Below are 21,957 nucleotides of genomic sequence, written 5' to 3'. Positions count from 1 at the left end.
ACTCCGCTCCGATGGACCGGACCATGCCTCATGTTCCTCCGTGAGCAAATGGATGGGGAACTGCTTGTTGGTAAGCACCGAAAAAAGCTTGTATTTCTACTGTTACCTGCTGCAGATAATCACCAACTCCACATATTGCGGAATTCGCTAGAGAACAAGTCCAGATCATCCAAAGTCGGCTCCCAAGTGTCCTCCATCATCGGCATCACCGCCGTGTCCCACGACATCTTCATAGCCTCCATTTTCGCTGCCATGATCATGAAGAAGTCAAGTTCTTGAGTACCTTCTGGATCCAGTCCAGCTGCTTCTTTGACCTGCGTGAACCGCTGTGCCGCCGTCTCCAGTACCCATGACACATCTATTGTCTCCCGCACCAGTTTGCGGTCCCAGACGGGGTACTCACAGACAGTGAGACGGTAGAGGTTGATGAAACTGCGTGCCATGTTGGCGCACATCAAGCACGAAAGCCCGACATATTCAACGGGTTGCAGGGCTAGAATGGTGTCGGTCCAGGACTTGATAGTTTGGAGACAGGCACAGAGACATTCGAATTGTTTGTTCGATTGTTGCGGAAATATACTTGAGTCTGACGTGAAGCCGATCTCGTAGATCATCATTTCTGCGCTGTACAGCTCCATTTGCAGGATCTCTGTGTGCTGTTAGCTGGGTATTCGACGGGTGTTAGGAGCTTACTGTTGTCAGTGAGTGTCGCTCGGCCCCGTCCCTGGTGCGTCCGTCACCTTTCCTGTGATGAGACGTAGTTTGACAAGCTGCACCAGCAAGGTATCATTGGTTGATTCGTTTTGCTCTTCGAATACACGAAGACAGTCGTCGAATGAGGGCGTCCACTGAAGTGGCTCACCGTTTCGGGACACATTCGACCTTGGAATGTTAGACAGCATCTATACCCAAGGAGGGTCTACCTACGTGAAGCTAACGAGAAAGCATCCCAGCAAAGCCCTGCGTTCCTGCATGGTAGGCAGCCGAGAGTAGTGGGACGGCCGATTGTGCCCCTTCAAATCGTAGCTAAGCAAGAGGCTCGGGTCCTGCGCCGGTGGTTTGTCCAAGCCTAGGTCGTATACAATTGCGATAGCCAACTGCATCAAAATAGTGAAAAGCGGCTTGTCAAGTGCGTAGTAGCGATCCCAGGTAGCGTATACCAGAACCGCCAACAGGAAGTCTATACTTCTCGTGCCTTCTACAAACGCCTCGCGGCCAAATGTCTCTCTCATCTGCCTGGACATGGCTTTCTGCTGCGTTGTCCGCGTAGATGCGACAGTCATTATCGCCAGCCACAGCAGCGGGCTCTCGTGATGCAGTTGCCTGGCAGTTTGAGAGACTGGGATATCAAGAAAGGGCAGATGGCCGATAAAATCGGAGCGGAACCTAGCCAAGTACACCTCGGCATCATTATCGTTAGGCTCGTAAGAAGCTGTTCGAGGCTGCTCGAAAGGAGCAGCTGGACTACATGTTGCGCCTGATAAACTCTGCGGTATAGATACAGACAGCGATACGGCTTCGTCCGTATGAGGTGCTGGAACTGCATGCTCCTGGGCCGACAGATTCGACCCATTCAGCATACCCGTCTGGCCATGCAGGATACTGTACAACCCGTCCAGCTTCTCCTCAAGCTTCTGGACATCTTTTGCAGAGGCTTTGGCCACTACCCGGCGCTTGCGCACTGGAGGCGATGGCTGGCAGGTCTTCCGGAGGCGTACGCATCTACCAGACTATCAGCATGGCCAGGATATCAATGAGAGCGGACTAACCGTTCACATGTCCCGGAGGCTCCACTGAGGGCACATCTCGTCTTTGCTCGGACACAGTTTGTACAAGCCCGTACGGTTGGCATTTTGGCTCAAGTTACACGGTTACACTGGCATTGTACTCGCCGACAGACAAGATAAACTACTGCTGGCATGGTGGCATGGGACCTGAACGGAGCGGAGCCTGCGAGACTCCGACTCCGATGCTTGTATTGTGGATGGATGTCTTACGTTGCACTTTGCTGTTGGTGGGTTTAAAATAAGATCTCTCCATGGCTATTCAACCTCTAAACGCGTGGACTAACTGAAGAACAATAGAGTGGCACTCTATAATCGCTGTTGAGAACCTCGCTATATTCGATCGGTCCGATGCAGATCAGGAAGTAGAGATGGAGTTAGAGATAAGGTGTGAATAACTATTATGCTCCGCACAAGCTAAGCTGACTCACCAGCACATCACATGCTCCGCACTAGTTAACTATTATCAACATCAACTGACCGGAATCAACTTCCTGATCTTATCCCACCTCTACACCTATCTACACCTCAGACCCTCCAGTCATGGGCATGGGCTGCCAAGGGAGACATGACCGAACCCTCTAGGAAGCGTTCCCGTGTTGCCTGCACACTATGTCAATCGCGCAAGCGCAAATGCTCCGGCGACCAGCCATGCACAACATGCGCCCAGTTCGGCTCCGACTGCCACTATGACCTCCAATCGCGCAGAAAGCGCGATGCCAGACTATTCCAGCTGCAGTCCGCCGCACCGGCAGACTCTGCAACGGCCCCTGATGCAGCGCATCCTCCGCGCCACGAGCCCAAGATCTCCCCAGAGGAGACAGCAGCCCGGCTCAGCTCGCTAGATGCCAACTCCGGCGCAGCATTCGCCAGGCGCCTCGGCCTCAAGGTCGATCCCACCAATGCACCCAAGATGCATCTATTCGCATGGAACGTGGGCGCGCGCCATCTCCCACCTCCATCAATGCCACCACCATCCGCTCCCAAAGCAGTCCCCATCGTGGACATCATCTCGCAGGACGAGATGCGCTCCCTCGTAGCCATCTTCTTCGACAAAGTCGACCCATGCTACCCATTCATTGACCGCGACACCCTCCTCCGCCAAGTCAGTCGCCGCTGGCTCCCACCCACCGCCGACTCGGCCCTCCTCTACGGGCCCTACGACGCCGTCCTCGCCGGCGTCGCAGCCTTCGGCTACCTTTTCTCCCGGAGACAATCCAGCGTAACAGAGCTCCAACTCGCGGAGACAGCCCGGCTCATCCTCGACCAAAACATGCTATCAGACACGACCCCCACCCTCGACACCGTAACAGCATGGGTCCTCCGCGTCTCCTACCTCCGACTAACCTCAACCCCGAATCTCGCCTGGACAGCCAGCTGCACCCTAATGCACCTCATCGAAGCAACAGGCCTGCATCTGGAGCAACCCTCCTCCGACGCCATCAACCAACTTCCCACCCCTGTCGACCCAGACCTCCGCCGCCGCCTCTTCGGCATGGCCCGCCATCTTAACGTCTGGATCTCCTTCGAGCTCGCCCGTTCCCGCGTCGTCCTCCACGGCGCAACCTCCCTGCCTCCGACGCCGCGCGTCCCAGGCACCCCAGAAATCTTCACCCTCTTACCCATGTCCGAAAGCCTCGACCCAAACACAAACAAAACCACCGACCCTCCAGACCTCGAATCTGCTCTCCGCAACGTCCTCGACCAAACCCACGTCTTACCTCAGTTGATTCTCGTGCAATGTAACCTCATGCTCTGCATCTACCGGCGCCTGCGCGCCCTGAACTGCATTATCTCCGGGGACTTGCTGGACCGCGTGCTGGCACTCTCCGTGAAGGGTCTGCAGGCAGCGAGAGAGATGGTCGCGACAACTTGCCCGTGGCATCAGATCGCGAACGTGCCGTTTCAGGTGGTGTGCACCCTCCTGGCGATAGATAATCGGGCGTCGTTGGTCATGTTGGGGGGTGCGATGCGCACCCTGCGCGAGGTGGCCGCGGCGTATGATACGGAGGTGATGCGCGAGGCGTATAGTACGGCGTATTTGTTGATTTTGTTGCATCAGCGCAGGAAGGAGGAGGATACGAAGGCGTTGAAGGATGTGCTCAAGGTTAACTCGGGGGCGGGGGCGGACCAGATTGAGATGGGGCTGGGGGGGACGCCTGCGACCGATGCTGGTGGTAGTGGTGATTCTACGGAGCCGCATCATTCGCTGGCTGATTATCCAGGGTTCTCATGGTTGAGTGATCTGCTAATTGATATTCCTAGTTTGGGTAGCTTCGATATGGAGCGGTTTATGTACACTGATGTATAGCGGCGGCAGATTGGTGCCTAAACACATTCTCAAGGTTGGAATGTGTGGGAGGGATGATTACTGCGACTTCTTCTCCTTGTCGCTCTTCTTCTGTCCGGAAGATCGCGCCACACTACCCAGCTTCCACAATACCCACAGCAAGCCTAGAACAATCGCTGCCATCGTGCCCAGCTCTACCGTCTTGCTGCTGAAGAATCCGCCCTCTTCTAACCGGAGCACCGGCACGTCCAACTCTTCAACATGCCGGGCTTTCTCTCCACTAGGATGCACCTGATAGAACATCGTCCGGGGGCCGAACATACCATCCCAACCTAGGTTCACCCGATCGAACGGGTTCGTGCCCATCTTCGTGCCCTCTTCCGCTGTGCAAGCCCAGAAGACTACCGGCCACGGCACCCCCGCGGAGCGGTACCCAGTCTCCGACGGCCGCAGGTACCGCAGATGCAGCGGCACCGTGACGTTCCACTCCTCCGGCACCTGGCCTTCAGGCGGCGTAGCCAGCTCAAGCAGCCAATTCGAACCCCAGTGCGGGACAAACCAATCCGGGGCCTCCAGGTCCGTTGCTCCGCTTACTGCCCGCAACGCTACCAGATGATGCGAGTCCAAGAACAGCGGATCATCCGTGCTCAGCTGGTACTTGTCGCCGAAGATATACGACGGCAGCGTCAGATACGCATGCAGCGCACAGGTTGTGTCCTCCGGTGCAGCGGGATACTCCAGCGCAGCGGGGGACAGAGAAATGGTCATAGTCGGATGCGTGCCCGTCGGACGAGGGAAGGAGACATCGAAAGTCGCCTCGCGAGGGAGGACATGGTGTCTGGAAGGGAAGGAGAATAACGTGGGTTCTAAACCGTCAGCTATCATTCCCTCAACAACACACAAAAACAAGAGGAAGGGGATGGATGCATACTCAACTCCTTGTCCACCCCGACAACACCCAACAACCCACCAACCTTAATCTCCTCCGCCTCGACCGCCTTCTCCGTCCCCAACAACCCAACTTCAACCCGATCACGACTCTCCCCGGGCGCACGAATCTCCTCCGTCCATTCCCCCGAAGTACCAGGCTGGCCCCAGTACCCAGAGACCACCAGCGACCGCGACACCGCATCATAGTCCACATCAATACTATCAGCGGAGCCCCAATCCGCAGCGCACGCAGAACCCTCCCCGCGACAGATATTCTCCACAATATACTCCCCAAGATTATGTTCCGGCAGAGCGGAGTGGAATTGATACGTAGACGTGGAAGCGAATCGCGTAGAGAGAACAGAAGGAGTGGTGAAGGAGTCCTACATGTACCAGAATCAGCATCACACACATGTACACACCCCACCAGTATAACTGAAAATGAAAAAGAAACACATACCTCATAATTAACACACTCAATCCCCTTCGTCCCAAACATCCTCCTTAGAAGACGACATACCCCTTCCCCACCCTCCTCTCCAGAGTGTTGAAGAGGACTAACTCCCACCCCCACCCCAGCAGAAACCCTACTCCCGAACGGCGCCACAATCACATACGGATCCTCCCTCGCCCAGCGAATATGTACTTCATGCAAGCTGCTCAGAATATCTCGGACCTAGATTGATTAAATCCACATGTATTAGCTATCTATCTTGATCAAGATAGTAGTAGATGAATATGAATGGGTTGTAATAAAGAAAGACAATATACCCACCTCATCATCAGATATCTCTGCAACATCAACCGTAACACGAACCTCCTTCGCGGCATCCAAATCACTGATTCTTAGGGACGTCGGGGTGAGGCTTGCTTGGGTGGAGGTGAATGGCGAGGAGGGGGGTTGGAGGTAGGTTATTCTTGTTTTCATTTTGGGGTTCTTTTCTTCTTTACTTGGGGGATTTGGTGGTGGGTAATTGATTATGAGATGAGATGGAAGGGGAGTAGTTAATTGAGTGGGATGGATTATTGGTATGGTATTGAGTGAGTGATCTGGTTGGTTTGCGGAGATGGAGATGGAGCGAGCTGGAGCTGGATGGAGCTGGGGAGAGGTGTGATGTTGTTGTTGTTGACCGCTATCTTATCGATAAGGCTAGCTAGGTAGTCATTCCTGTTTTGGATAGGGAGGGCATGTGATCAGTGTGATAAGATATGCCGGTTCTTGTTCTACTAAAGTAATTGATTATCTGAATTTCCGTTTATGTAGTATCTGAATACTAGCATACATTAACAATTTATCACACTCATACAGGTATATAAGCTTTTATTCCAAGCTACTACTGCTTCATCATCATCACTCATCACATCACGGAACCAGCCGCACGCCCAACGCCATAATGCTAACAGACCAGCGAAATGGGAATAGAAATAAACAGAGACAATAGGAGTATCAAAGAGGCAAAGAAGAATCACGGGAGAACGTCCTTGAGAATGTCCTTCTGCGACGCGCTCAGGCTAGCAGGGAACCGCACATTCACCCGAACCACCAGATCGCCGCGCTCGCTGGGCTTCTTCGAGATCGTCATGCCCAGTCCTGGGAATCTTTCTTCGTGTCCAGGCTGTGTCGGGCCGGGCTTGGAAACTCGGATGGACTTGCCGTCAATTGTGCGCACGATGCGCTCCCAGCCGGTCAGCGCTTCTTTCAGACTGAGCTCGACTGTTGTGACGAGGTTGTCGCCTTGGCGTTTGAAGTTGGGGTGTTCTTTCTGCTGATCGTTAGTATTGACTAAGGTATAAATGAGTTTAAGGTGGGGATGCCTACCTCAGTCACAATCAGATGTACGTCCTGCCGACCACCCTCCTCTTGATCGCCTACTCCCCGGTACTTGATCTTCGAGCCGGTCCGCAGACCCGGCTTGATATTCGCTTCCAGCGTCACATCCTGCACGGTGCGCTTGCCGCTCGCATCAAAGGTCTTACTCTTGACAGACACCTTCTTGGTCGTACCGCGCATCAGCTCCTCCAGCGTCAGCGGCAGCTCCTTCTCCATGACTGTAGGCTCGGGCGTAGGCGCGCGCTGCGATGATTGCTTGAATCCGCTAGGCCCGCGACTATTCCGGAAGTTCCGACCGCCGCCGAGCCCACCTCCCAGCATCGAGAAGATATCGTCATCATCCATACCGCCGCCCATACCACCACCCATACCGCCCATGCTGCCTTTGGCAAAGTTCCGGAAGATATCGTCTGCATTGCTGAACCGGAACCCGCTGCCGCCGCCGCCGGGACCAGTCGAGAAGTGGAATGTCCGGGTACCGCCACCGCCGCCGCCAGGCATGCCGCCGAACGAGAAGCCGCCGGGCATGCCACCTTCGAAGGGGTTGGGGCCGTCTGCACCACCGCCGCCGCTGGACGGCGGGGGTCCGCCACGAAGGAGATATTCAAGGCCGAATTGGTCATAGACTTTTCGTTTTTCAGGGTCGGAAAGAACCTCGTATGCCTGGGACACCTCTGTTGAAATTAGCACCATTGGCCTAAAACGGGAGGCTGGGGCGGGGTAAATAGAGTCAGAACATACCTTTGAACTTTTCCGAAGCGGTCGGGTTATCCTTGTTCTTGTCGGGGTGGTACTTCAATGCCGCCTTACGGTAAGCTTTCTTAATCTCGTCCTGCGAGGCATCGGGCCTGATCGAGAGGGCATCGTAGAGTTTCGTTTCTGCAACCATTGTGGAGTCGATTGGCGAGGGCCAGAAGATAGGTCAAAGGAACGGGAATCACGAAATCGACAGACGTGGTAGAAATGTGATGCACGGCTCTAATTGGCGAGTCCAGACACCATATAAGCACACCACGAGGGGGTCACACCACGGGGTGAGATGGGGGAATCGAGGGGAGGGGAGCAGAGTCTCGAATGACGTAGAAGATTCAGCGGTCCGCGATCCGATCAAAGTATATCGACGGGTGTTAATGTAGGTTATATAGGTGTGGTTTCAAGACATAAGGCACAGTGAATGATGTATCTGAAGGATTAGCGGAGAAGCCAGGTGTGAGGACGAGGGCTGATGTATAGTGCAGCGCCGGCGGCTTTCAGGTGAGCCTGCGGTGACGTGTGACGTTGACCGCAGCGGTCGACCAATAGAAGGTTCGAGAAGGTTCGATGGCCGCGAGGGAGGGGTCAACCCGTGATGCCATACAGATTGTTCCGGTGATAGCAGTGGAGGTAAGACTAGAAGGGTCCAGCCGATGGATATAGGAGTTTGACAGCCAGATGGAGATATTCAGATGGACTGATGGAATTGAGCTGAGATGCTTCAGTCTTCCATTTTGGGCAGTCAGCCGGCCACTTGCCAGATCGAGCTAGCATCATATATACATATAAAGATTAGTCAGCTATGTCTTTATGCAGTGTATACTATCTATATCACAACCAACCACCACACTATCAACATTACACTTAACATCAGTGTCCCAACGGGACCTGTGCTAACTGATCACCATCTCCACTGAACGCCCCCTCAGTCTCAACATCATCAACATCATCAACAACAACCCAATCCCTCACCACCGCCTCCCCACTCAGCACCCGTTCCTTCTGCTCATCCGTACAAGTCGAATCCATGGCCAACAAATAGCACGTCGGTTCAGGGCTCTCCGGCACCTCATTCTTAACATGCCACGTCGATGACGGTCCCTCCGTCCCGTAGTCCTGGTTCTCCACCAAGGAGACCTCTCCCGTCGCAATATCCCAGTTAAACTGAGCCCGATTGAAGATCTCATACGCCGTCTCGGGCTGATAGAACGGCACCTCATGGCCCGCCTGGAAGACACGCGTGAACGAGAAGTTCCCATACTGCCTGACCAATCCCCCAACATAGGATGATTTCGTCTGCACCTCTGCATACCCAGCAGTCCGGAACTTCTCTGCTTCAGCATACTCCACCAGCAGACTGACATCTTCCCCGCCGCGCCACGGACAGGCATAGTCCCGGTCCCCATACACCATAGCCACCTTGACACCAGAGTCAAGCAAGTACCCAATATTCCCGATCATCCCGCGGGGATCATTGCGAGGGTAATCGCCCGTCGAGTCGAAGCTGTCTCCCACTGCCTCTGACGACATGGTATAGTTCACCGGGACCCCGAGCGCCTTTTGCACCCACGGACGGTTCAAGAACCCGACGAAGTAGGGCACGAGAGCCGCATCCGGCGTGAAATGCGCTATATCGTAGTAACCCCGTCCAGAGGTATTCGTATACAGACTCTTGATCTCCCGTGAGCAATACTCCGACGCCTCCGCGCAGATACCATTCACCGTCTCATTGTCCCCATACATGAGAGGATCCCCAAGCTCGCCCGCATCGCGACACTCAATAATCATATCCCTGCATCCACCCGGCTTGCTCCAGTTATCCATAGCCCTATCGTAAAGCGTGCGATTAATCCCCTCAATCCCATACGTATTATTATACGCCATCTCCGGGAACGAAGGGACCTGGACGAGTAAATCCACACACCCATTGATAATCCCCAACGTATCCAAATGGATTTTCTTGCCGATGCTTACCTCCCCACTCTCAATCCGCTCATTCATCTCCTGAAACAGCGCCGTATACGCAGGTCCATACCGTCCTCCATACGACTCCGTCCATATACTCACCCTGTCATCCCCATCCCCACCAGCATACTCAACAAACTCCCCCAACCAAACCTGCAACGCAACCCACAACGCTCTCCCCCCATTCACCGTCCCATTAACCGTCCCTCCCACATCCTGACTCGGCAGTGTCCCTACCAGAAACGTCTCATTCTGCCTTACCCCATCCCAATCACCTTCCCCCACATCAACATCCACATCAATCTCCCCACTCACCAAATCCACCGTCCCATTCCTCAAAACATCATAACTAAACCCCGTCTGGACGGGCTGCTCCACATACAACATATCCACATACTCATTCCACGACCAGGGATTGTCGCTCGTGGAATTCGAGTCCGGGTTCACCACGCACGGTCCATTCTCTTGGAAAAGTCCGATCATGGAGGATCCGCCGGGCCCGCCGTTCATCCAGATGGTGAGTGGCGATGATGAGGTGCCATTATGGTGGTGATGGCGGGCGGGAAAGTACCAGAAGAAGGTATTGATAGGGTATGGTTGGGTGATGCTGATTCCTGGGATGGAGAGGTTGGTTAGGGTGTGCGGGGGTAGGTGGATGTAGCCGGAGTAGCTGGTGGTATTGGTGTTGGTGCAGATGCCGAGGGGCTGGTACAGTAGTAAGTATTATTAGTAGGATGGTAGGATGGGATTGGAGTTGGGGTAGGGTGTAAGTAGCTCAACCTGTTTATAGGAGATTTTTGCCCCCGGGAAGATCTCTGACTCGATTATGGTGAGATCTTCGGGTGTGGGAGGGAAATATGATTGTCCTGCGACTAGGGTGGTGATAGTGGAGATGATGCCGAGGGATGATGAGACGGATGATGAGAGGGATAGCATCATGGTGATTGTCTAGGTATCTATCTCAATCTGTGCAGAACTCTCATGAAGAGTTTATCAATTGCACAGGAAAAAAACAAAAGAGAGGAAAAAAAATAAAAGTGTCATAGGAATTTGAGCGAAGGAAGTAGTATAAATACTAACTAACTACTGTAGTACTACTGCTAGGGGTCTGATAACGCCATCGCCGATAAGCCGGCGGATCGCCGGTTGTCAGTGTCTCACTAAGTTGATGGAATGGCCGTGCACTCGCTCCACTCCACTCTCCCGTAGGTATGTATGTATGGGGTAAATGGCAGGCGACTGCCGAGGATATCTACAAAGTATGTTTCACTTTATGATATGCTTCAGCAGGAAATCAGCCTTGGTCAAGCGGGATTGATCGACATTACTGTATTGGTTCAGAGCGCGCCATGATGTAGGTGGCTCGATGGTGATCGGTCATATACAGATCAGGTTTTGCAGTTCCGATCAAGGCAATGCAGTCTACACAATGCTATTTCATTACAATAGAAAAGTCTGGAGAAGAGAACATAGGGATATATTGTCAAACTCAAATCGCTTCCAAGCATCTTACCACGTCCCAGTATCCATCCCGAGACGCCCAGGTATCCATGCCCAATTTGAAACCAAACACCACGCACGCTAAGACTACCATTACAGTATGACATAAAACATAACAACAAGAGCTGGTAACGCGATACAAACAGCCGAAACACAGTGGGAATCAACATCAACATGCAATATGCAACGGGATGAATCCCAATAACAATATGCCAGAAGGAATATATACAAGGAATGGCGATATGTGCTCTAGCACTCACGCAGTCTGGGGCTGCACCGTAGACTCCACTTTGACATGGTCATCAGAAGTGATGGTCTTGGTGGGTGCCAGGTCCGTGTCAGACTTCCCCCATGGGGAGAGATCAGACTCGTGAACGTATGTAGGAGTGCTCGCATCGGATGATGCCTCGTGAGTTTTCTCGGTCTCAGTCTCCTTGGCCTCATTAGCCTCGGTCTCGGACGCCACGTCCGAATCGTGCAGACTGGATACCGAGTGGAACTCTTCACGGTCTGGTGACGGCTTGTTGGATGACTCGGGAGCACCGGTAGAGGACAGGTCACTCTCCGAGTCGCTCTTGTGGTACAGAGGCATCTCTGTGAAGCCGTACGTGGCGTGTCCCGGGCTAGACGCCACGGAACGCCGGCGGCTGTGTGCGTAGGGGTTTACCGTAGGCGAGCTAGGAGTCGAAGTCGAAACAGGAGCGGGCGTCCGCTGGGGGTTTCGGGGTGGGAGGGCCGGGGGCATCCGCTTGGAGATCGTCACAAGGCGTGCCCGTGTGAATGTGGGCGAGTGACGCTTAAACTCCACAGGAGCGATGGAATCTTCGACCGGGACAGGCGAATGGGCAGCACTCTCGCGCTTCGATACAGTGGCGCTGCTGACTTCGTGAATTTCCACATCGTCATCCAGATCCACGTCTTCGACATCATCCTGGCCGTGATACTCGTCGTGTTCCGGGATGACAGTCTCCCAGCGTCCCTCCTCGTTGTCCCAAGGACTGGTCTCAGCGCGGTCGGACACGTCACGGTAGCTCCGGGAGGAGGCACGGCTGATAGAAGTCGGAGCAGTCGTAGGACCATCATCAGTTTGCGTTCCTCGGTCCATACTGGCGTAGCTCTGTACACTTGCTCTCCAGCTATTGCGTGGTGAGCTGTCGATGCTTCGTCGGAAAGTCGCAAATATCGGGCTGTTCGGGCCGGGTTTAAACTCGAACGCTTCCTGCGACGGCCTGGATTTCGTCCCAGCTTCGCGAATAAAAAGACCCTCCGCCTCCAGTGCCTTGACACCGAATGGATCGGGGTCCTCGGGGTCGGGAATGCCAAACGAGCCCGGTCCAGGCACAATCTCAACATCCCCAGGGGTTTCTCCGGGTGGCAGCAAGTTCTCATCCACAGCCGGGTTGCCCTCGGCAGCTTTGACGGTGTTCAGCAGCGTTTGAATCGATGCAGGAGGCCGTTTGGCCTTGCCCGCAAGAATGTCAGTAACCGATATGCGCTCGCCATAGAAGCGCTCGTTCTCATCGGTACGCTCGATAATGATGGTACCATCCACGGCAACGCCAGCATACAAACCACGGCTCTTCATGTAGGTCCAAATCGGGGCCTGCCGCTTGTGCACTTCCGAATCAAGCACGCCGCCCATCCCAACCGGACCGGCTGCAGCGCTGACTTCTCCACCCAAAGTGCATCGCACTTTCTTGAAAGCCTCCAAGGCCTCATAGGTATTGATGACTACCACGCAGTCATAGATATCCACGCCCGCCAGGAAACCGATACCAGCCGTATGAAGCATGATACCGGAAGGCGGACTCCATTCATTGGTATCTGGGGTCCGCGCCAGGAGCACACCACTACCACCCGAGCCACTGACCCAGAGGCCTGTGCGCATAGTAGTGAAGATAGCGAGACCCTTGGCGCGCTGTATGACCCTAGCGGGGATCTTCTTCAAGACCCGCTGCTTGCCCTTGGGGCGATCGATCTTGCCGGATTCTTTGCTGACCGAGCTGTCGGTGCTTTGACGTTCGGCATCTTCGTTGGAATAGAAACCATCTTTGCAAAAACTTCGGAGGATTCGCGCGGCTTTGTCGCTTTCTTTATCAAGGGTCATGGGCCAAAAGGCCTCTGCGCCGACCTTGTAGGATAGTCGATTGACGGGATCGCCCAGCTTGTCGAGGGTATGCCATGCCTTATCAAATCCTTTCTTAGATGTGCCTTTCGTCTTCTCCCACAGAGTGGAAGGCATGGTGGCGACTCAGAATCCCGCGGGGTCTCCAAGCCTACCAAGCAGAGTGACACAGGATGGAGTCCTGAGGACCGCGCAGTGGGTAAAGAGGCAGTCTATAATTGCGGGTGCAATGGCAGCAGTAGACGAAGACGGCCACAGTAATTCACATAAAGTCCCAATGCGGCCGGGAATGTATAAGAGGCAGCAAACGGGCGCAACAGAAGTTGGGGTGACAACCGAGGAATGCGGGTCCGGAGAGTGGTAAGAATGTAAGCCAACTATATAGTATCCGGAACGTCAGTGATCTGCAATGAAAGAAAAGTGCATGTATTGAGGCAGGAGACGTAGGAGAGGGCCATATTATTAAAAGGCAAGAAGACCTCGAGCTTTTCGCCGTGCTAGCCGTGCGTTCCAGACCTCGCCTTGAGTGGGTGGCGAGCAGCTGGAGAACCGGTGACATACGAGGAAAGGAAGGAGGGGAACCATGGGACGGGCAAATGGGATTCGGGGGTCGGCTTACCTCCGCCTGAGCCTCGCCAGGGCCACGAAAAGAAAAGAAAAGAAAATCAAAAAGTGACAATATATCCGAGAGTAAGGTGGGAAAAGGGACCAGATGAAACAACAGCTAATTTCCGTGTCCACCACAAGTAGGAGCAGGGACAGTTCAGTTTATGTAGGAGATGAGAGGTAAACCCCAGAGTGGAGGGGGTGATCGACCCGTAGGACCCGTCGGTCAGATGTGCTAGAGATGTAGGCTGGATGTATGACCGAGAGCTAATGCAGTTGAGGAGGAGGAAAAAGCAAGCAAGCAAGCATGAAGCAGGAAGCAGAAAGGGAAAAGATGGATCCTCTTTTTTTCGCAGAGGTAAGAGGGGAAGACAAGACTAAATGGAAGAAGAGTGCAGAGCCGTGGATGCGAACCAGGCACAAATACTCACACGGCTGGGTCGGAAGGGCATGGTTGGACTGGAAGTAAGTGGGAGGGAGGGGAGGGCAAAGTGGCTGGCCGGAGATGGAACGGCCGGATGAATAAAGGTGTACAAGAAAGTCAAGTCAGTCAGCAAGATGATGACGAGGAAGTGGAGGAGTACAAGAAAGACGATATTAATTAGGCAGTCATTTCATCCATTCCTTCAGTCTGGTTCCGGATGCATGGCATCATGGCAGCATCAGCGTCATCGCTTCGCCGCGCCCGATAAGCCGATCGGATTAGATTTCTACCCTAACTTTTTCTACATTTATAATTTGCCCGTCGGCTGTTCGGATGTAGAAATAGATACTTTGCTCTACATTCTTCTATCCTAATTGATAATCATTCATTGTCTTTCAAATGCTGTTCTCGCAATGCTTCTCTCCCGTGGAAGAAATGAAAGAATCCTGGACAGAATCCTCAACCCTCCAACCCCCAAATGACAGCGTCATCGTCTACGTACCCGATGGCGATGGCGATGGGGCCAAGAGTCCCTGAACCAGATCCCCAGCTAATCTATGTCTAGTCTAGTTTAGTTCTTTCTTCTTGCTGCCAAAGTAAACCCACCCTCACAATTTCTTGTTCAAAAAAATTTAAATTAAAAATCAGAAATCAAAATAAAATAAAATTCATTTTCCGATTAACTTCCACTAGATCCGCATGAATCTTCCCCTCTTCATCCCTGCGTACTCTCACAAGGGATGTATCAACTTCCCACCCGAAGAATATGACAGGTCCAATCGCTTCTTCTACCGTGATTTTGTTTTGCTTACGTGCAGTGGTGCTGCTTTATTTTTTGACCTTCTCTTCCTTCAGCCCCAATACCAGCCAGCCAGTCCAGTCCACACCCTAAACTAGTATCTACAGTAGCTAGCTAGCTCTGTCTGTCTGGCCCCCATCCATGGATGGGTAAATTGTATCCCTTCGCATTGATTTGGTCCATCCCCTCGCTTCATTTCCTTCTCGTCGCCCAGGCAAAGAAAATTCTCTGCATTAGTTTCATGTTGTCTTTTCTCCACTATCCCCTCCAACCCTAGCTGCAGAATTAAGTACAGTAACTAAGTAGGTAGTAAGTAAACAAGTCACCAGGTTAATATGGAAGTAAATACGGATACTGTAGCTGGGTAACTACGTCCTCCGAAAGTAGAAAAATAAATAATATCCTGTCCCTGACAGGTCCAATTTCCTCCCTTTTTTCTCCACCCCCAATCGAGATCCAATAGTCTAGTCTAGTCTAGTCTAGTCTACTACTCGGGTTAGTTCCACTTCTCGCCAACGACAGGGAAGATGCGTTGCTTGGGATACTATACCACATCCTACTTACCTTCCTACCTACCCTCCGGTACCTACAGCAGGGCATGAGTATACTCAATTGACGCAAGTGGCTCACCTCAATCGCACCGTTCCAAGGGCGAAGCGCAGTTAAGAAAAGCAAAACAAAGAAAAAACAAAAAAAAGGTACCTTGTTACAAAAGGTACCACAGACCTACTACCTACCTACCTACCTACTTAAATCCTATCTACTACTCCATCCAGTTAGTCCAACCTGACCAGTCCAACCCAAACCCAACTTACCCACCCCATCAACCCCCTTCAAACAGAGTTTCATCATCCCGGGGCCGGGGGGGCCATCGAAGGAACGGGAGCAAGAACTCACGAACTCACGAACGAACCTCTCTCATCTCATTTTTTCCCCTGAACACCATGTGCGCATTTAGAACGAGAAAAAAAAAATTTTCACTTCCCGTGTTTCTTTACTGTCGGATATATCATATGCCATCGGTGGGATGGGATGGTAGGGGCCCACGAGGATAGTAGGGAAGTGGATTGATGCGGTTATTGCGGTTGAGAGGGATACTGAGGATGGAGTGGGTGATTAGGGAGTGGTATGTGTATATCCCTACTTCCATACTAACTAGTAACTAAACTTATTGTATGTTGATGGGTAGGATGGTAGGCGTGTATAGTATTCCCCCTCTATATATACTTGACTAGAGATAGTATAGTAGAGTAGAATATAGTAAATAGAACAGAACATTCCACAATCCCTGACCCTGGCCCTGGCAATGCGAAACATGACTCCAGTCTATCCAGTAGCTCAGCTGAACCACAGATGGATCCCTGTCTACTCTACTGTACTCTGTAGGACAGGCTATTCTTAGACGAGACGAGGCAACTTCGGCCGAAACATCACCCTCACCCTCACCCTCACTAATCATCCGGTCAGCCAGTCAATTCGACGATCGTAACACTTCATTAGACTAACTAATTAATAACTAACTGACTAACTAACTAACTAGCGTACTATATACACCATCCCCAACAACCCGTTCCAATGATAGATAGTAGATGGCCAGACTCCTGTCATAACACCCTAGTGGATCAATAGCCGAAAGGCAGCGAGTCATGTCCAATACCTACTGTAGTTACTCTGTAGACCGCTAAGCTAAGGATCAGAAAGTTAGATAAAAAAATGGATGGATACATACGTGCTTCCGTGGATGAATTGAGTTTTTGAGTTCGAGTTGGTGTTCGTGTTCGTTTGCTCACACTATCAACCGTGCCTGATATGATGTATCCAACTTACTGTAGGTACAAAGTGGACAGAGAGCGGGTGAGATAGATGGATCGATCGGACAATGTACATAGTTGGAATGCGAACGGGAGTGTCGTTCATCACTCTGGCACTCTGTGTCTGTGTGCTTGTCTGGCTCGTGGAATGTATGCAGTTGGGGTTGAAGGTTAACTCTACTACTTTACTATTTACTATATCTAGAGGTCATGTGTAGGCGAGTATCTAGTATAAAGTGTAGAGTCTATATAATCATAGTAACTTCTACTACTGAATATATTCAACCTGAGAATTTGTATATCTCCAATCCCACTCACTAGTACTAATTCCTATTACCAATTACATTCCACCCAATTCCCACCCCTTCCACCCACTAACTACCATCTACTACCCACGATAGCTAGTAGATAGTATATCTATACAAATGATATACATCCAACAAAACATCTCCATCTAGCCTAGCCCAACCCTGATATCAAACTAGTACCCATCCTAGTGCATGCAATCACCATCACACCACTAAGTACTACTCCGTACAGACCATGCTAGTAAACATACATCTACCCTCATCTCGATCCGATTCAATGAACCGGCTGGTTCCCGGTGCCTGGGTCCCACGCTGGACTAAACTGACTACTGACTACTGGTTGCCATCTATCTAGCGGATCGGGATCCCCGGACGGATTATAATCGACTAGTAGATAGCTGGTATTAGTGCATGTGCAGTGGGTATATGTCAGCGTGACAGGGGGATAAGTTAACTAGTTATTAGACATGTGTCATATTGAGATTTAGCTTGTCGGGTCACTACGTAGTACGTGCCGATGAACTCCCGAGTTCAGCTAGCTACGGAGTAGACAGCTAGATAGTTCGTGTGAACTACTCTCCTACTCTATCAGGCAATTGCTCCTGCCCCGATGAGTGATTCGTGCGGTCGACCCACTGTAGCAGGTATAGCTAGCCACAGATAGAGTTAAGCATAAGTAAATAGTATATCCACAGGAGCTAGACAACACGGCAGGGATATGATCTGCGGGAGATAAATGAAATGAGAAATAAGGTCCAGCCGGTTCAGCTGACACTGGACACGAGTCTAGTCGTAAACATACACACACACACACACTAAAAGGTATACCTATTGTTGTATCCAATCATCTGTCCTACTCCACCTCTACAGAGCACCCAGCTCCTTCAGCTTGCCGATCAAGCCGTCAACATCCTCGACCTTGCCACCGCCCTGGCGAGCGGGGGGTTCTAGAACAGTAAGTCAGTACATGCAACAGCGAGGGGGTGCACATGACAGGGCAGGGACTAAACTCACCAGTAACCTTCAGAGTCTTCAAGCGCTTCTTATCCTCAACACCAAAGTCCGCCAACGTCTTCTTCTCCAAAGGCTTCTTCTTAGCCTTCATAATGTTCGGCAGCGTAGCATAGCGGGGCTCATTCAACCGCAAATCCGTAGTGATAACCATAGGCAACTTAGCCCGCAGCGTCTCAACACCACCATCTACCTCGTGCGTCACCTCCACCGTACCATCCGCATCCTTGATATCGACCTTGCTGGCCTGCGTCGCCTGCGGCCACCCCAACAGACCCGCCAGCATCTGACCGGTCTGGCCCTGGTCGCCATCAATCGCCTGCTTACCCAGCAGCACCAGGTTGATGTTCTCAGACTTGACCACACCCTGCAGCATCTTGGCGATCGTCAAGGGCTCGGGACCACCATCGGGGCTGTCGCCGACATCGACGTGGAATGCGCGGTCGGCACCCATGGCCATAGCGGTGCGGAGGGTATCGGCGCACTTGGCTCCGCCAGCGGAGAGGGCGAGGATGTTTTCGACCTTCATGGGGCTCTGATTCTTGGTGCCGCGTTCGCGCAGGCGGATGGCTTCTTCGACGGAGAGTTCATCGAACGGGTTCAGGGAGTGCTTGACACCGGCGGTTTCGACGCCGGTGTTGGCCTTGTTGACGCGGGGTTTGACCTATCATGATCAGTGATGTTTAGCATGATATATCGTGCCGTAGTGTCGTGGTAGTATGGTGAGTGTAGGTGTTGGTGCCGACGGAGCACAATTGCAGACTGCGCGTGCGGGCAACTTTCGCTCGGAGATGTGACTCTTCACCGAGAACGGAGCAGGAGAAGCACGAGGCGACAAAAACCAAAACTCACCGCATAGTCGATAACCCGCTTAACGGGGACGAGAATTCGCAAGCCGCTCATTATGACAATAATATGTGGTAAAGGGACTTCGGAGGAAGTAAAGGAGCAATGGGGGGGAGGGACAGCAGCGTGAGGGGCGTCGACTCTTAAAGCGAGCAAGAAGCCGTTTTGAGGGAAGAGTAGAGAGACACCGATCCGTCGGAGCAGCTGCTGCTCCATCCGCGGCAGAAAACAGGTGACCTGGGCGGAGAGTCCCCCGAGGCGGGCCGAGATTCTAACCACGCTTGTTACTCTTCCGCCGCCAGCCGAGGTTAGCCTTTTCTATTATGGGACTTTGTACAACAAGTTGACAAGTTTAGCGGGGTAAAAGGTATTCAAATGACCTCATAGGTGGCTGTTTGTTTCTATTCGAATATGTGGGTATATTGTGCTTGTTTTAATCTATTCGCATGGTGCCGGATCTGGCAGACATGCCATCGCTCTATCTATAGGTGTTGGTGGTATAACCGCTTCACATGTGACAGTACCTCTTGAGGCGGATCACCAAGTTTCCTGCTTATACCGTCCCGTCTTCTCCATGCCAAGCAGATACTGCTCGGCCCCTTGTTCGTTGAATCGATCGGTTTCCACCTCTGCGCCGTGCTGGAATGCTTCCGTCAGCGCCTCCCTTACTGCCTTGGGCATTTGTCCAGAGGAGCCGCAGATATACACCGATCCTGCCATGTCATGCAGCAGCTTGAATAGTAGTGCATAGTTCTGGCGGATCACATCTTGCACGTAGACTTTTTGTTTTTGATCCCGGGAGAATGCCGTGAGCACATTTAACTTGGTCAACTGACCGAGCTGCTGCCATTCGTCTTCGAAGAAGAAGTCTGCCTCTCGATTGCGACCGCCGTAGAGGAGAAGCGTGGGTCCGATGCTAAGCTCAACCCCGGGATTTTCCTCCTGGTATGCCTTGATAATTGCTGCTTTTTCCCACAGCATAGATCGTAGTGGGGCCAAACCGGTGCCGGGTCCAACTAGGACAGTTGGGCCAACGAGCTGGTTGACCGAGGAATTGAGTCCACCGCGTTGCAGCTGTACCTTGAGAGTGCTTCCGGGTCGAAGCGCAGATATATACCGTGTACATACACCCTGTCTGATCTTCTTGATGACAGTCTGGTACTTGACAATGGCAATCATCAATTCAAACTTGGTGCCGCCTTCAGGACCCCTCTTCAGCTCGCCGCCACTAGCGATGCTGAATTGTCTCCCCTTAAGGACTGGAAACACTGAGATAGCATGCTGCCATGGCACCTTGACCGAGTCAAACTCATGCAAAACTTCCAGAATACTCCGTCTCGGACGAGTAGTGTAATCCCACAGCTCGTCAAGATACTCGGGACTAGTATAAGTGAACTCCAGTAGACGCTCCTTGTGCATCTCATCGTTCGTGTAATGCGCAATCTCCGCAAAGAAGGACCGGCGCGGGATAGCCTGAATATCGAGATAGTCTGTAAGCAGCGCCCTTAGCGTCAATTGGGGGTAGGACTCGAGACCCCGAATAGGCGGCAAAGGGAGATCATCAGCAGGAATATGGCTATTAGGAACCAGGCTGATGAGCTGATCAGCCTGTTCTTCCCAACCCATCATCTGGATCAGAGCATTCACGTCGGTGGTGAAGTTCTTGGGGGTAATGCATAACATATCCCCAGGGACGTAGGAAGTATGTTCAGGCACAGTGAGAGATACATGGCGCACATCCTGCCAATGCTTCTGCGGAGTCAATCGCTTATTCTCCCTGAGAGTTGCCGTTAAAGTATCAGGCAGAGGCCGCAGATCATAATCCAATCGAGTCAACTTTGGGTTATCATCCGGCGGGGGCAGATTCTCGTGTGTGCCGGGAACTGCATGTCCTTCCTGTGCCGTCGAAGCACCTCCCTCCTGAAGCTTCAGAATCCATTTCGGCGGCAACTGAACATCATCCGGTATCGGCTCCAGCCCCTCAGGTAGCGGATACGTCTCGAGCAAATGTGTACGAAGACCGGTCAACCACGGAATGAAAGTCCCTTCGAGCCTATACAACACAATTAGCGAACTCCCACCAAACCAAGAGAGAAAGCTAAACCCACCCCTCCGGATGCTGCTGATCCGCCTCCCCAGCATCATAAATCTCATTCGCACCAAGCTGCAACAATCTCTTATGTAGTTTGCGTGCCGCCCAATTGAACCTGACAAGCCAGCCAGTCAGCCATCACCATGTCCTCTTCCAATCCATGTATGAGATCGAATAAAACCCACTTCGGATAAGAACTATCCCCCAACCCAAACGACGCAAAACGAACCCCATCCAAAAAGTCACCCGGAAGCCTCTTCAACAACAGCGACCTCCAAAACGACCTCGCATTCGCCGGGAAGTCTCCCTGCCCTGTTGTCGCGACAACGAATATAACGAGCGTATGCGATTTCAGCACCTCCTATACATCATCACATACACCAGTTAGCATGCATTGCAACACCCACATCCATATAGAACACAATTGAAAGGGAAAGACTCACCGGCCTATACACATTCATCTCCCCCACATGGGTCCGGAAATGCAATCTCTCCGCCAACGCCCCCAGCTCCTCGGCGACTTCCTGCGAATTGCCCGTTTCAGAGCCATACAGGACGAGAGCTGAGCGCCGCGGTGGGAGTGATTGGCTGCCGTTCATTGTACCTAAGTACTACTGCGCCCTGTACTATCTCCCTGATAGCGTGGTGTGGTGATGGGGGGTTGGCTATCTGTCACTTGTGGCTTATCGCGGGTCTTCTTTTTTTCCTTCCCCTCGTTTTGGCTTGAGGGGTTCTATCCGATCGTCCAGTTGGCGCGAGATAGCGGGATGACGTCATCCCGAGGATCGGAGAGGATTAGGAGCATGTTATGGGAGGTAGATAGATGGGATGTTTATGCATGCTGGTGTTGGGGATGAGTGCTATATTGGGTAGGCATTATAA

The 21,957-nt window shown here is 52.3% G+C and overlaps 8 protein-coding genes across 8 annotated transcripts; 1 reads left to right on the top strand and 7 right to left on the bottom strand.

Moving 5' to 3' along the window:
• Positions 1 to 119: 119 nt before the first annotated feature.
• AtWU_10182 (Zn(II)2Cys6 transcription factor domain-containing protein) lies at positions 120 to 1,852 on the bottom strand (the record flags this gene model as incomplete). The annotated part of the gene is made up of 4 exons (XM_035505287.1): positions 120 to 647; positions 741 to 882; positions 928 to 1,722; positions 1,770 to 1,852. 4 exons carry the CDS (start codon positions 1,850 to 1,852, stop codon positions 120 to 122), a joined length of 1,548 nt encoding a protein of 515 aa, XP_035361180.1.
• Positions 1,853 to 2,352: 500 nt separating this feature from the next.
• AtWU_10181 (putative C6 transcription factor) lies at positions 2,353 to 4,095 on the top strand (the record flags this gene model as incomplete). Its single annotated transcript, XM_035505286.1, has 1 exon — positions 2,353 to 4,095. One exon carries the CDS (start codon positions 2,353 to 2,355, stop codon positions 4,093 to 4,095), a length of 1,743 nt encoding a protein of 580 aa, XP_035361179.1.
• A 57-nt stretch (positions 4,096 to 4,152) lies between these two features.
• AtWU_10180 (uncharacterized protein) lies at positions 4,153 to 5,932 on the bottom strand (the record flags this gene model as incomplete). The annotated part of the gene is made up of 4 exons (XM_035505285.1): positions 4,153 to 4,940; positions 5,006 to 5,387; positions 5,465 to 5,680; positions 5,780 to 5,932. The coding sequence occupies 4 exons, from the start codon at positions 5,930 to 5,932 to the stop codon at positions 4,153 to 4,155; spliced, it is 1,539 nt and encodes a 512-aa protein (XP_035361178.1).
• Positions 5,933 to 6,470: 538 nt separating this feature from the next.
• Positions 6,471 to 7,724, bottom strand: AtWU_10179 (putative DnaJ domain protein Psi; the record flags this gene model as incomplete). The annotated part of the gene is made up of 3 exons (XM_035505284.1): positions 6,471 to 6,767; positions 6,824 to 7,509; positions 7,577 to 7,724. The coding sequence occupies 3 exons, from the start codon at positions 7,722 to 7,724 to the stop codon at positions 6,471 to 6,473; spliced, it is 1,131 nt and encodes a 376-aa protein (XP_035361177.1).
• A 734-nt stretch (positions 7,725 to 8,458) lies between these two features.
• On the bottom strand, positions 8,459 to 10,492 carry cp1 (putative carboxypeptidase S1; the record flags this gene model as incomplete). The annotated part of the gene is made up of 2 exons (XM_035505283.1): positions 8,459 to 10,258; positions 10,334 to 10,492. The coding sequence occupies 2 exons, from the start codon at positions 10,490 to 10,492 to the stop codon at positions 8,459 to 8,461; spliced, it is 1,959 nt and encodes a 652-aa protein (XP_035361176.1).
• Positions 10,493 to 11,309: 817 nt separating this feature from the next.
• AtWU_10177 (lipid-binding SYLF domain-containing protein) lies at positions 11,310 to 13,295 on the bottom strand (the record flags this gene model as incomplete). Its single annotated transcript, XM_035505282.1, has 1 exon — positions 11,310 to 13,295. The coding sequence occupies one exon, from the start codon at positions 13,293 to 13,295 to the stop codon at positions 11,310 to 11,312; it is 1,986 nt and encodes a 661-aa protein (XP_035361175.1).
• Positions 13,296 to 17,990: 4,695 nt separating this feature from the next.
• Positions 17,991 to 19,040, bottom strand: AtWU_10176 (electron transfer flavoprotein subunit beta/FixA family protein; the record flags this gene model as incomplete). Its single annotated transcript, XM_035505281.1, has 3 exons — positions 17,991 to 18,073; positions 18,141 to 18,801; positions 18,990 to 19,040. The coding sequence occupies 3 exons, from the start codon at positions 19,038 to 19,040 to the stop codon at positions 17,991 to 17,993; spliced, it is 795 nt and encodes a 264-aa protein (XP_035361174.1).
• Positions 19,041 to 19,520: 480 nt separating this feature from the next.
• tah18 (NAPDH-dependent diflavin reductase) lies at positions 19,521 to 21,674 on the bottom strand (the record flags this gene model as incomplete). Its single annotated transcript, XM_035505280.1, has 4 exons — positions 19,521 to 21,036; positions 21,092 to 21,190; positions 21,261 to 21,436; positions 21,519 to 21,674. 4 exons carry the CDS (start codon positions 21,672 to 21,674, stop codon positions 19,521 to 19,523), a joined length of 1,947 nt encoding a protein of 648 aa, XP_035361173.1.
• Between the last annotated feature and the right edge of the window lie 283 nt (positions 21,675 to 21,957).

The sequence above is a fragment of the Aspergillus tubingensis genome (genome assembly GCF_013340325.1).
Source record: "Aspergillus tubingensis WU-2223L DNA, scaffold_12, whole genome shotgun sequence".
Taxonomy (NCBI): Eukaryota; Fungi; Ascomycota; class Eurotiomycetes; order Eurotiales; family Aspergillaceae; genus Aspergillus; species Aspergillus tubingensis.
Note: the sequence above shows the minus strand (reverse complement) of the source record. Positions and strands in the feature narration are given on the sequence as shown.